This window comes from Pongo pygmaeus, chromosome 10 (assembly GCF_028885625.2).
Source record: "Pongo pygmaeus isolate AG05252 chromosome 10, NHGRI_mPonPyg2-v2.0_pri, whole genome shotgun sequence".
Classification (NCBI taxonomy): Eukaryota; Metazoa; Chordata; class Mammalia; order Primates; family Hominidae; genus Pongo; species Pongo pygmaeus.
In genome coordinates, this window is record NC_072383.2 from 78,345,850 (window position 1) to 78,359,945 (window position 14,096).

Sequence of the window (14,096 nt, forward strand, 5' to 3'; positions counted from 1 at the left end):
GCTCAAACAGCTGCCCAGTTTTGTGCTTGAAACCCAGGGCCCTGGTGTCGCAGGCACACAAAGGAATCTCCTGTCTGTGGGTTGCAAAAACCATGAGAAAATCATAGTATCTGGGCTGGATAGCACAGCCCCTCATGGCTTCCCTTGGCTAGGGGAGGGAGTTCTCTGGTTCCCTGGCCCCTTGCACTTCGTGGGTGAGGCGACACCCTGCCCTGCTTCTGCTTGCCTTCCGTGGGCTGCACCCACTCTCTAACCAGTCCTAGAGAGATGAACTGGGTAACTCAGTTGGAAATGCAGAAATCACCCACCTTCTGAATTGGTCTCGGTGGGAGCTGCAGACCAGAACTGTTCCTATTCAGTCATCTTGCCAAATCCCCCAGGTTCTGCCTTTTCAATAAGCTACTAGATAGTGCTGATGCTCTGTGTCTATGGACCATATTTTGAGTAGTAAGGATGTAGAACATTTTACTTTCTTTAACAACCTGATTTTAATTATTTTTGAAATTATTCTCTTCTGCATAGTCAAATTTAAGTTACATTCAGAAAAAAGAAAGTTTTGCTAACAATATAATGTCAAACATGACATGTTCCCATTGGATATATCATTACTGTTAAAGATGGTTGTTTATGGTATCATTTTAAGTAGTAAGACAAAGATTCTGTGAAGCTTTATTTTTCATTTTGTTTATGGAAAAAATATTTGCAATTTCTACCAAAAGCATTAAAAATCTTGTTCATGTGTCAGCATCTTTACAAATATTTTCCAATGTATGGTGGTGATCTTTGTTCACATTATTATTTCATTCATTTAATAAAACAATTTTAGGGGCCTATTAAATATAAAGCATGCCAGTAAAGAAGTATCTACTATTTATACTCCATATTAAGACAGATTTCTCTAAAAAAATTCTAAGGTTTTGATGGTGAGGACAATGCCTTATATTTCTTGTTATTCTTTCCAAGTCATTTTGCAGAATGCTGGACATTTGGTGAACTCAATAACTACTTGTTAGTATTTTCTCCTGTTACTCTCATTTTCTTTTGTAGTAGAGAAAACATAGCATTTATCATTGTTGTTTCACATAGTGATTGTGCAGAAAATATTTCAAGTAGAGTATTTGTCTTAACTCTGAGTCCTGGCAAGAGGAAACTATAATCTTGTGTTTATGTTTAATTGTAGAGAAATAATATCAACTAATAAATAATGGACAAGGCCAAAATCTAATAAAAGACGTACCATACTTTCTTTTCAAATGATATTTTTTTCTCTCTCTAGTTCCTCATTTCTATGAAAGACAAATCATAACAGGACCAATTTACTTGCAAAATAAGTTTTAATTGTAGTATATGTGGCTTGATTATTTGCATAAAATGCAGCAAGAATAATTATTGTTCATATAGGCTCTTTTACGTTGGCTTTGTTGTAAGTTTTTCATAATCTCAGATTAGGCCTTTTAAAAGCCTCTTGAGGTTAGCCAAGCTAAGGATTTATATGTGCCTGCAAATACCTATATGAATTGGGTTAATTTCTCTCTTCTTGAGGTTCCAAAATAACTCGGGGTTCCTAGGCCTGTCAGAAAGTGATGTGCTTTACTTACTACAGGTCACAAACATTGTAAAGGAATTGCATAAACAAGGTGTCAGGCCAGTCTGTACGAGAGGCTTTGGTCAGCTCTGTAATGTCAACTTAAATTCCCCAAAGCATATCTGTAAATATCTGTAAATATTCCATCCTAGTCAAAGCTGTGGTAAAATAACCAGTGTCTCCAACTGTGTCCTGTTACAACAGAAAATAGATTCTTATTGAACTTATGCAAATAGCTATATTGCCATAATTTAAGAATACTCACAAATGATTTTTAAATTCTGGAGAAATCAGATAGGAAGAAATATGCCTCAAATTTTGCTCACAAGAGGATACTTTACTCAATTTGTTGTAAGCTATAAATAGCTCAAAAGAAAGAAATGTTTTCTTTTCTTTTTTTTCTTTTTCTTTTTCTTTCTTTTTTTTTTTTTTTTTGAGATGGAGTTTCACTCTTATTGCCCAGGCTGGAGTGCAGTGGTGCAATCTTGGCTCACCACAACCTCCACCTTCTAGGTTCAAGCAGTTCTCCTGCTTCAACCTCCCAAGAAGCTGGGATTACAGGCATGCGCCACCACACCTGGCTAATTTTGTATTTTTAGTAGAGACGGGGTTTCTCCATGTTGGTCAGGCTGGTCTCGAATTCCTGACCTCAGGAGATCAGCCCGCCTTGGCCTCCCAAATTGCTGAGATTACAGGCATGAGCCACTGCGCCCAGCAGAAATGTTTTCTTGACTTTAGAAAACGAAACGTAAAGAAGCCGAATGTTTCAAACAAAAAAGTCGTAAGAAAACATTTTAGCCTTCTATTAGTTCAGTCCCATGCAGTTAACTTCTGTTCTGCCCAGTATTGGGCCAGCAATCCTCACGAACACATCTGCTCTCCAGTGAGAATCCCAGAAGTTTTCTCTCTAGTCTGATGGCACAATCTCCAAAGTTATCAGAAAGCTGCCTTCAAGAGCACCTGTCAGAGTCCTTTCCACAAACTTCCTTAAGGAAGCAAGTTGTGGACTGCAGCTGATTATAAAGTGCTTTTTGAGAAGAATCAAAGTAAAACAATAATTGTCTGTGCATGACAAAAGTCTTTAAAGACACAATAGACAAGGAAATTTGATTATTTCTGTGGCATACAATAATTTAATGCAATAGTCATAATTATTCCTGATAACACAGATTAAGACATACCAGAATTATATGAATCTCATATAATTTTGGAACATATATTAATGACACATTCATATAAAAATAACTCAAAGAAAGTTAAACACCATTTCGTATTTGACAATGATTCTGGTATAATTTTAACATACCAACGAAGATGAATACGTCTGTCTCGGACTTCAGGAGCCCTAATATCCAAAAAATTAGTTTGAGGCCAAAAGACTGAATTTAGAATTTGGAAAGGTTATCAAATATCAAAGTCTTAAAACACTTGATATTGCAAAGTAGAGTCACAGATAACCGTAAAATTAGTCATTTATGTAATCAAAATGCTAATTCAAATATTTTAAAAAGCAAAAACCTTTACTCTTTGGTAGAGAGGAGACTCAGTTTTCCAAATCATCTTAAAACTTAATAAAGACAGCTAAAAAGGTAAATTTAATCTGTCTCTCTCTTCTCTTTTTTTGTTGCCATATACTGAAAAGGTAAATAAAAATCTTTTGCTATCTCTTAATATTACACAAAAAGCTTGTTCAAAAGAGTAAACCAAATTTTACCTTTGCATTATGCATTATTAACACTAAAGTTAATTTTAAGAAATACATCCAATTTTAATTAGTTTGATCACAAGATAAGATATTCATAAACTTTTTGTAAACTTTTACAATATTTACCATTCTTTTTCCCAACTTTTTATGTCTTCTTACAAGAACCTTATGAAGGTGTCAGCTGAAGGGTGGTTTTGGCCCCAGGCAGCAGAGAGTCATGGATGACCTGATGTCATTCTTGCAACTTGGACAATCTCTGTGTGACTGCCCTGTTTTCTGCTACTCAGGCTAGCATGTCTAACTTTCTTTTCTGTGTCTTTTCTCTACTTTTTCTTCAGTTCAGTCATCATTTCTACTTCCTCATATGTTCAGCTTGTTTTTACCTGGTCAGCTCCTACTCTTCCTTATATCCTTTACATGTTTATTCACCCTCAGATCTTACTGCAAAACACTTAAAAAATCGGTATTTTCTGGTTCAAATTTGAGAGAGAATTGAATAGAATATAGTTCGTTTTTTCTGCCAGCATTGAAGTCCCTTTGCCCAGAAATGAATGCGCTGCCTTGGGACCTAAACCATGGCTGCCTGAGGCTATGGTATCAGCAGAGACTTTGTGTGGGATAATTACCCTTAAAAGGGGCTGGTGCTATGACAGGTGCTGAGACTGACATGTCAAGTATAATTATATACTTCCTTGAAAGGCACTGACAGTTTCTGTTTCAGACTCATTTTGGGGCATATTCTGTACTAAACCTTTTAGTACCTAAGAATAAAGGGTTTTGAGGAGCCCATGTGGCACATTGATGTTGACCTTTTTCCTCCAGCTTTGTTGTCATTATTACTATGTTGCTTAGCAACTCTGCGGCATTATTTCTAAACCTAATATTAACTTGAAATACATTAGAAATGAAAAGTATAGAAATGTGACTTTTAGGTATATTGCTATTGTTACAAATTACTGTCAGCATAGCATCATATTATAAGACAAACCATACAAGATAGAATATTTCTTGGCATTTCAGATTTAATATAAAGGATGAAACTAACATTGAGGCATTTTAATTAATAGCAATAAAATATAATGGCAATAGAAAGCCTTTCAATCAGCTTTTCACATCCCTTAATCTAAATAACTTTTCCCAAGAGGAAGAGCAAAACAAAACCCTGAATTATGTATTTTTCCCTCTTTGAAAATTATGCAGAAAGGCAGAAAAGTATGACATTGTTTTTTTCAGTAGTACAATGCCATAATCATCTTAATGACCCTTATTATTTTGCAAAAGGATTGTGTAAAAAGCAGCAAAAGCTCCCAGCATCTATGAAGGAAAAATGGGTTACAGAGGGATATATTAATTACTCTATCTATACCATTCATTAAAAACCTATCCTCTAGGCACTGTAATACTTATTAACAAGGCAGAAAGAATTTAGCCAAAATAAGAGATGAATTGAGCTAGTTTTCATATTGCCAGTGTTGTGAAAAACTAAGTGTGGAGAATTTACATCAAGACCTCTATGGTCATTAGGCAAGGTGGCTTACACTTCTAATCCCAGCACTTTGGGAGGCTAAAATGAATGGCTCACTTGAGCCCAGTAGTTTGAGACTAGCCTGGGTAAACATAGTGACACTCTGCCTCTACAAAAAAATTTTAAAAATTGGTCAGGTGTGGTGGCACACAGCTGTAGTCTCCCAGCTACTCAGGAGGCCAAGGTGGAAGAATTGTTTGAGCCTGGAAAGTTGAGGCTGCAGTGAGTCATGATCATGCCACTGCACTCCAGCAGCCTGGGTGACAGGGCAAGACCCTATCTGAAAAACAACAACAACAACAACAAAAACAAAAAACAAACTGTATGATTGCCAAACTCTTTTTTTTTTTTTTTGTTTTAAGACAGTCTCAATCTGTCACCCAGGCTGGAGTGCTGGAGTGCAGTGGCGTGGTCTCAGCTTACTGCAACTTCAGCCTCCCAGGTTCAAGCGATTCTCTTGCCTCAGCTTCCCAAGTAGCTGGGACTTCAGGTGCGTGCCACCATGCCTGGCTAATTTTTGCATTTTTAGTAGAGACTGGGTTTTGCCATGTTGGCCAGGCTGGTCTTGAACACCTGATCTCAAGTGATCTGCCTACCTCTGACTCCCAAAGTGCTGGGATTACAGGCGTGAGCCACCGCGTCTGGCCTATGATTGCCAAACATTTAATAACTTTTTCTTACTATGAAAATAAACGCTGACCCCTATGTCTCAAAATGGAAAACATTCAGGAAGTGTGTGGGCCTTTGAAAATTGAACATTGAATCCAAAGAGAAATGTTACATTTCTTCCTTTCCTTTTAATGAAATCTCTACTGTCCACAATCAGTGAAAGGTCTCTTAGAGCAGTAATAGCTTTTAACTTTGGGCAAGATTAGGACCACTTTGAAAATTTGACAAGAAGTGTGTACTTTCTTCCTAGAAAAATGGTAAGTATATGAGTTGATTAATATGTTAGTTTTATTTAATTATTTCACATTATATACATATAACATCCCATTGTATCTCATAAATATATGCAATTATAACTTGCCAATTAAAACTATTAAAGAACCAGATGTAAACAACATTTTATAATGAAATTTCCAGAGTCAGTACAACTGAAGAAACCTATCCATTAAACTGGGGGAGAAAGTTAGAAACTTTGATTCTAAAGAGTGACTTAGTGGATGCAGTGGGGAGTTGCCAAGGAAAGGGGTCTACCCGGAGGTGGAAGTATGTCATTTAGAGTAGAGAGACTAAATAGTGTTCCTTGAATTTAGGGATTCCCTATCATCTAAAGTTGTCTTTTCTCCTCAACCATTTCTAGACCCTTCCTAATTTCTTTACAAGTGGCATCAAGACAAACAAAACAGATTAGGGATTTGAACTCTGATCCTTCTCTTATTTAGCAAAGCGACCTTAGATAATCAGTTAATCCCTCTTAATCTCAGTTTCCTCATCTGTAAAATGGAAATAATATCTAATTCAAAATGTTTTCATAAGAACTAAATTGGATAATATATGTAAAATTCAAAGCAAGCTCTCAAATGAAACAAATTATTTTATTTACTAACAAATACCAAAGTTTTGTATCTATTTGAATTCTAACTTATAGACAAATAATTATTCAGCCAGAAATATCCTTTAAATAAAACAAAAGTCATGTCTCAAATGAATATTTTTTAAAGATTTCTCTAAGTGACATATTGTTTTGTTGATTATTTATTGATAAATAAAATGATAATGGTTGGTACATTTGAGCTATAGAAATAAAATGGTAAACTTGGCTGGAACAAAATTTTAACAGAGATATTACAGGTGTTTAAAGATTGAGCTATCCTACTATATTTCCATAAAATTCTTCGTATTATTAGTTAAAAATGACTTTTTATTTTAGAGGTAAGTTGTTTTTCAGTTCTAATGCAATCCACTGTCAATATTTAAGATTTCTTAATAAAAATAACTAAAAATAATATAGGTTGTATATATTCATATTAATAAAATATTTTTGACATTTCAGAGTGCAGATGATTCAGATATATCTGTCATTGCCCAGAATAAGAAATGCTTTGACAACGATATTGTTTGTTCTAAAAGTGTTTTGATTTCAGTTGGGGACACTGAAATTTACCTGAATGATACTCCTTACAAACAGGTTAGTGAATTATTTCTTTCAGGATCATTTGAACTTATCCTGAGGATACTGAAAATAGAATAGAAATGATTTGGTCTACTTCTCTCTGTAAACGGTTATGAGATCTATGTTGTTTTTTCTTTTCATTTTGTGTGGCTTCAGTAAATTGTGCTTGACTTCTCTCTTCTTACTTCCCTTCTCCATATTCCAATTCGTTCCTCTTGCTTTCATTCCCATAGTTGCCATTTGGGCCCTTGCAACCCCCACCTATTGCCTTAATTACTTCAGTAGATTCCAGGCTAGACTCTTGGCTTCTGGTTTTAGTCTTTCCCCTCTAATTCATCCTCACATACTGCAGCATAAGTAGTTTTTATTTGTGTATGTCTTTTTTTTTTTTTTTTTTTTTTTTTTGAGACAGAGCCTCACTCTGTTGCCCAGGCTGGAGTGCAGTGGCATGATCTCAGCTCACCGCAACCTCCGCCTCCCGGGTTCAAGCAATTCTCTTGCCTCAGCCTCCTGAGTAGCTGGGATTACAGACGCATGCCACCACGCCCGGTTAATTTTTGTATTTTCAGTAGAGATGGGATTTCACCATGTTGGTTAGGCTGGTCTCAAACTCCTGACCTCAGGTGATCCACCTGTCTTGGTCTTCCAAAGTGCTGGGATTACAGGCATGAGCCACCACGTCCAGCCTTGTGTATGTACATTTTTGATGGAAATCTAATATGTCACTCTGGTTCTTCAAGACTTTGAGATGCCTTCCCACTGCTCCTCCAAGGCCTTGCCAATCTGGCTGTTTCCCACCTCTCCTGCCTGCTCTTTCATTACTTTCTGCTTCAAGCCCACATTCCAGAAGGTGGAGCATCTTATTAGTCCTTCATTACTATTATCGCTTCTTCCTGGATCTGTCTTTCCATTTAACTTATTCTTATGCAATATGTCTTATCATACCTCCTCCAGGGAGCTCCTCCTCATACCATCAAGCACCCTATTAGAATGTGTATCGTACTTTAATGAAACTACTTGTGAGCTTGTCTTCCCCAGTTGTCTCCAAGTTCTTGTTTATTGTATCCTTGGAGCCTGCCCAATTTAAAAGAATGAATAAATTTCATTCATTCATTCATCTCATACATTCTTTTATAATGTTTACTGAATATCAAAACGTGCTAATTATTGGGGCTACAACAGTGAAATAACACTGTGCTTGCCTTTAAGGAGTTTCTGCTCAGGTGAGGGATACGTTCAGGTAAATAAGGATGCACATGGTAAATAAGGCAGCATGGTGTCCTATGGTAGGAATTTATGTAGGATAATATGGGAACTCCTGGGAAGAGCACCTAAAGAAATCTGGGGTGCTTAGGGTGATTGTTAAGAGCATAGACTTTAGAGTCACTCAGTACTAACTCGGAACCTCTGTTCCATTACCTGCTTGCTCTGTAACTTTGGGCAGGTTTACTTAACCTCTCCAAGCTGCAGCTTTTCCATCTGTAAATTTGGGAAGATTTTAGAAGCTACTTCTTTAGTTTGTGTGAGGATTGAAATGAAAATATAAATTAATGGATTTGAAGAAATGATTCTTCTTACCCTCCCTATTTCTGAAGGCTCAGAAGACATGCTCTGGAGGAAATGATTTGCCCTGAGTCTTAAAGGATGAGTAGGCATTAGCCAGGTGAAGAGAGGGAGTAGGGTGGCAATCAGTACAGACGAATAAACCCACTCAGTAGGGCAGAGCTGAGAGATGAAATGGCATGTTTGGATAACTGCAGGTGGTTTGGATTGGTGGAAGCACAAAATATGGGACAGTGGATGGAGGGAGTGGCAAAGTGACTCAGGGAGGAGTGTCCTGATAGCTGCCATTCAGGGAGCATGGGGTAAAGGCAATAGATGAGGGGGCTGAGTCCAGACTATGGAGGCTCTTGAATGGTACAAGATATTTGAACCTCATTTTATAGGCAAGAAATTTCAGAGTTAGAAAGTACATAATTTGACAAATGGGCTTTAAAAACCGACCTATATTCTGAGATTTTTAGAACAGTGTTTCTCTCAGTTTGGTCTGCAAATATTCATTAAAACCATCTGGAATTTTTCTTGTAAGTGCTGGTTTCTGGGCCCTACTTCAGTAATTGGAATGGCTGATGCTGAAAACAAAATTGACATTTTCAATGGTACTTGAAATTCTTGTGCACACTAAAGTTTGAGAACAATTACCTTAAAACACAACTATGTTTCAGTCAGAAACATTGAAACTAACTAGGCAGCAATCAACCTTTGGGCAAAACAGAGTTTCTACAATCATGTTGACATGTTTTTAAAGTAATTACAGCAGTTTGTCATAACCATCAACCAGATATTCATTTATAGGTGAAGGTTATTTCTAAGAACAAGGATGTTAAAAAAGAAACAAGAGAAAATAGTAAATGGTCTTATAAAGACAGTGTGACACGTCTTTGAAGTGGTGATTGCAACTCCACATAACTTTCGACTTCCAGTTTTCACTTGTATGTAGGTGTTAATGAATCTCCTTTGTATAAACTGTATGACATAAGATTAAGAAAAGTCATAAAAACAGTTTGACCCTAAAGAAATCCCCTGCAATATTTTTCCTAAAACATCGAAAGTGAAAAATAAGCACTATTTATTTTATGGTAGATGGACCACCTATCCAGGGGAAGAAAAAAAAGCCACCTCTGTTATTTTTATATGTAAATGCACAATTCTAATTTTATCAAATGTATAAGATATAAATATTTTATTAATTTATTTAAGCTGTACTTTAAATATTTTAATTCTCCATAGTTCTAACATATCTTGCTAACATCACTAGAGTTTGTTTAAAGTGCTCTAATTCTCATCTGAAGTGGAGATCTCTATTTTGGACAATTCATAATACCTCACTGTTCTAATGAGAAGCATTATTTAAAAATCTGAAAAGTAAGGCATATGGCAACTCCCTTTGACCATAGAGGATTTTCTTGTAGTAAACCGCCCTATCTAATGGAAATGAAGGATTTTATGTCTAAAGACGAATAGAAAAGATGTGCTTTTGTATCAGGATAACTGATGCAAAACCAAACTGAGCAAAAGAGAAACAAGTCAAAGACAAACAAGATGATAGAAAGATGCTAAAAAGCACAGTGAAAACAATAGAATTAGTTTCTGTGGCAGAGACGGACTTGGGGGCAGGGCAAGCTATGCAATTTGTTCAAAACAGGGAAAAAGTTTCATTTTCTTGTTTCATGTTCTATCTTGATATGTCATGGTGTTTTTTTTTTTTTTTTTTTTTTTAAATCATCATTTAATGCCATGCTGACTCAAGCATAGGGATAGTCCTGGGGTGGGAGCACACCCTGTCAGTGCTGAGGGCCTTCCTTGCCTCATAACTCCATCTTGGCACTTGGGTATGCTTGCCTAAGTCCAACTCATCCTGCCTCTGTGCTGCAAGCGGAGCGTAGCAGTGGTCTCTGGGTAGCTGCAGAGAAGCAGGCATCTGAGAATCAATCCAGGGAGATTGTGCGGACTGCAGGAGATGTGAGCCAAGGCTTCAAGGCAAGGCCCAGACACATGATTCTTTGTCTCATTGAACTTCACTGACAAAACACGAATTCACAGGTAAAATTAGAATTTCAAGATGGCAATTACAGAGCATTAAACCCCAAGAGGGGGCCCACTTCTGAGCAAGGGGCGGTCCTTGCTCAGAAGAGCATTGTGCTGTCTTAAATGCCTACCAATCTGGCCCATCTTGAGGATGAAAGTTCTACTGGGGCAATCAGGGAAGGCCTCACAGAGGAGGGAGCATATGGGTCACAATTGATGGGAATGAGGCCATTACGCCAAGATCTGGAAAACAGAGTTCCTAGCAGGAGGAACACCAAGCACACAGGACTTGAGATGGGTAAAAGCTTAGGTAAATTTGAAGAACAGAAAAAGAGCCAGCATAGCTGAAGCTTAGTCAGTGGGGGTGGGGATTGGGAAGTGGAAGGATATGAGATCAGAGAAAGCCAGTTAACAACACATATGGTTATATACAATATATACTGTTCTATACAATATATTGTGCACCTGTTTTAAGTATGACCTTGGTCTAGGAGACTGAAAACTCCTTATGGATATGACTAAATTTATTTCATTTTCCCTTTGAAATATTTATTAAAAAGTCTACTGTAGTGTAGTATTTTCAAACTATGCTTTTGTTATTACTTGAAGGAGAAAAGTAACCAAGAATTTCATATCTCCTTCACAATTTTTATTTTGCCTCTGGCTAAATTTTTCTTACTTTGATGTTACTGTGCATTTTTGAAGTTATTATATGAGTTAATTTCAAGGTCAGATTCAATATAGCCATGTGTTGCCCTTGCTTATAAAGAATATTGTATATTCCTACTTTACAATAAAAGTTCTCTAACATTTCCCAATATGTTCCATCTCCCATTTCTCTCTGCTTTATCCTTTCTACTGCCTAAATTATCTTCTTTTAATATACAACCATGGTCTAATACTTCCCTGTTTGAAAGCTTTTATTGACTACATTTTGCACATGTGATAATTACTCTGGATAACTTGGTTGCAAAGGTCTCAGGCTATGATCCATCATGTAATTCATGCTCTAGCCTTTTGGTACTCTCCTTAGTTCTGAATAAATCTTTGACTTTCTTGTCCCTAAGTCTTGATTCAAGCCATTTCTTTTGTTTGGAAGGATTTCTTCTCCGTTCTCACTCCCAAACCCCTATACCTTGCTGTGTATAACCTCTTGCAGATCAGTTCACACCCACCCCTTGCAAGAAGCCTTCTGGAGTCCCTTTGATGGTAATTCACTGCTTCCCAACCCCCTACACACATACGGTAGTTCCCCCTTATCCATGAGGGTTAGGTCCCAAGACCTCCAGTGGATGCCTGAAACCATAGATAGTAGCAGACCCAATTGCCATCAATCAGAACACGTTTCTGTTCATGCCTTTTACCCACAAATTTAATGCCTTTTCCATCTTAACTAAGCACTTACCATGCGCTGTGGCTGTCAGTTTTGCAGTTTAATGTGCAGCAGCAAAACTAGCTGAATTTCTTTTCCCTTCTTCACAATTTCACAGATAGAAGATTCATTCTTACCATAGATCTTAGCAACCGCAGCATACAATTTTTTTTTTCTTTCTTGTTAAGTTGAGAACTTTCCCCTTTTCACTTAAAGGAAGTACTTCACAGCTTCTTTTTGCCTGAATTGGGAAGGCAATGTCTCCTACCAAACTTAATGATTCTGATTTTCAAGACATATTTAATGAAGTCAGTAGACTATTTCCATGCTATCATTAACTACTCAGAAACATGCGCAGGACCAAATTTCTCTCTTTTGCAGGCAAGGCCATACTTTTTAGTTCTGTCATATTTATTCATCACAGATGTAAAATTTCTGATTCGGCAGGGATATCACTTAGTGTCTTCTGTGTCCATTCCCTTGTTTTGCTCTTCCCCAAATGTAACTGAAATATCTTTTCCCTTTGCCCATTTATCCATGTGGGGTCCATCTGCTAGTTTGCGTCTGGTAATCAGTATTTATGTATTTCCTATTTTGTGCAATTGTTTTGTCTTTTCTTACAGAATTCAGAAAAGGCATGACCAAGCAACAATATTAGTACACAGATAGTTGTTGGCAAATATTAGCTAAACTAATTTGATATATTTTGGTTAGAGAACTTACTACTCACTTTGTTTCTTTTCTTTTCTTTTTTTAAGAAACAGTCAGGTTTTTTTCTGGAAAACAAATCTACCTACCAGCTTTGGAAGGCTGGCTACTATATAGTAGTATACTTTCCAGAGAAAGATATCACTATTCTTTGGGATAGGAAGACAACTATTCATATCAAAGTTGGACCACAGTGGAAGGTAGGTCAACCTAAGCTCCAAATGAGATGTAATGAATAAAATCACATTTAGTTTTTGATGTTTGATGAAAAGAAAATGATTAATGTTTTCCTTTAAGAACTAGGTTATATTTCCAGAATTATTAACTCATACCCTTGTGAAAAAGAACTTCACCAACTAAGTACAGTGTTTGTGTACAGTTCTTTTTGACTTTAACCTTGCAGTATCCAGTTTTCCAAGATTACTTAAGCCAGCTTTCTTCTTCTCTTTTTCTTCAGCTTCATTATGTGATTTGTTCACAATGCAATTAGATTCAGTTCTTACAAACTGCATTCCATGTTTTCCTCCACATTCTGGATATATATATTTTTTAAGTTTACATGCAGTAAAATTATTTTTTAAATGTAAAAAAAGTTACTCTTATTGTGTCCAGGTCTATAGATTCTGACAAATGCATTGTATTAGTCCATTTTCACACTGCTATAAAGAACTACCTGACACTGGGTAATTTATCAAGAAAAGAGGTTTAATTGACTCACAGTTCCGCATGGCTGGGAAGGCCTCAGGGAATGTACAATCATTGTGGAAGGCAAAGGGGAAGCAACCACCTTCTTCAAAAGGTGGCCTGAAAGACAGAAAGATTGAGGGGGAAATGCCACACTTTGAAATCATCAGGTCTCATGAGAACTCCCTCACTATCACAAGAACAGCTTGGGAGAAACCACCCCCATGATGCAATCACCTCTCACCAGGTCCTTCCCTCAACATATGGGGATTGTAATTCGAGATGAGATTTGCGTGGGGACACAGAGCCAAACCATATTATGCATGGAGCCTTGTATCCATCACAACAGTTCTACATAGAACATACCTGTCAACCTCCAAATATACTTCATGTTGCTTCTTTATTGTCAACCCCTACCTTTACCTCCTAACCTCAGACAACCACTGATTATATTTTCCACTGCTATAGTTTTGCCTTTCTCAGATACCATATAAATGGAATTGTACAATCTGTAGTCTTTTGGGTCTGGCTTCTTTGACTTGGCAAAGTATATTTAAGATTCATACAAATTGTTGTGTGAATTCTATACTGTTGAGTAGTATTCTGTTATGTGGATGTACCACACAATCTATTTATCCATTCATGGTTGAATATCCAATCTGAGTTGTTTATAATTTTTGGCAATTTATATTTTAAATTATTTTATATACTATTCCCTGCTAAATATTTTTATTAAATATTGTTAAGTAGTTTACTATTTAAAATATTTAAAATTTGATTATTTTGAATATTTATTTGAATATTTTAAAT

General features: G+C 36.6%; 1 protein-coding gene across 2 annotated transcripts in view; it reads left to right on the forward strand.

Annotated features, from left to right (window-relative positions):
- The window catches only part of OTOGL (otogelin like), a 289,364-nt gene that overhangs the window by 197,686 nt on the left and 77,582 nt on the right, over positions 1-14,096 (forward strand). For both annotated transcript variants that reach the window (XM_054443471.1, XM_054443472.1), the window contains 2 exons: positions 6,815-6,949; positions 12,653-12,802. In XM_054443471.1, coding sequence (XP_054299446.1) covers positions 6,815-6,949; positions 12,653-12,802 — 285 coding nt within the window. The remainder of the gene's footprint in view (positions 1-6,814; positions 6,950-12,652; positions 12,803-14,096) is intronic.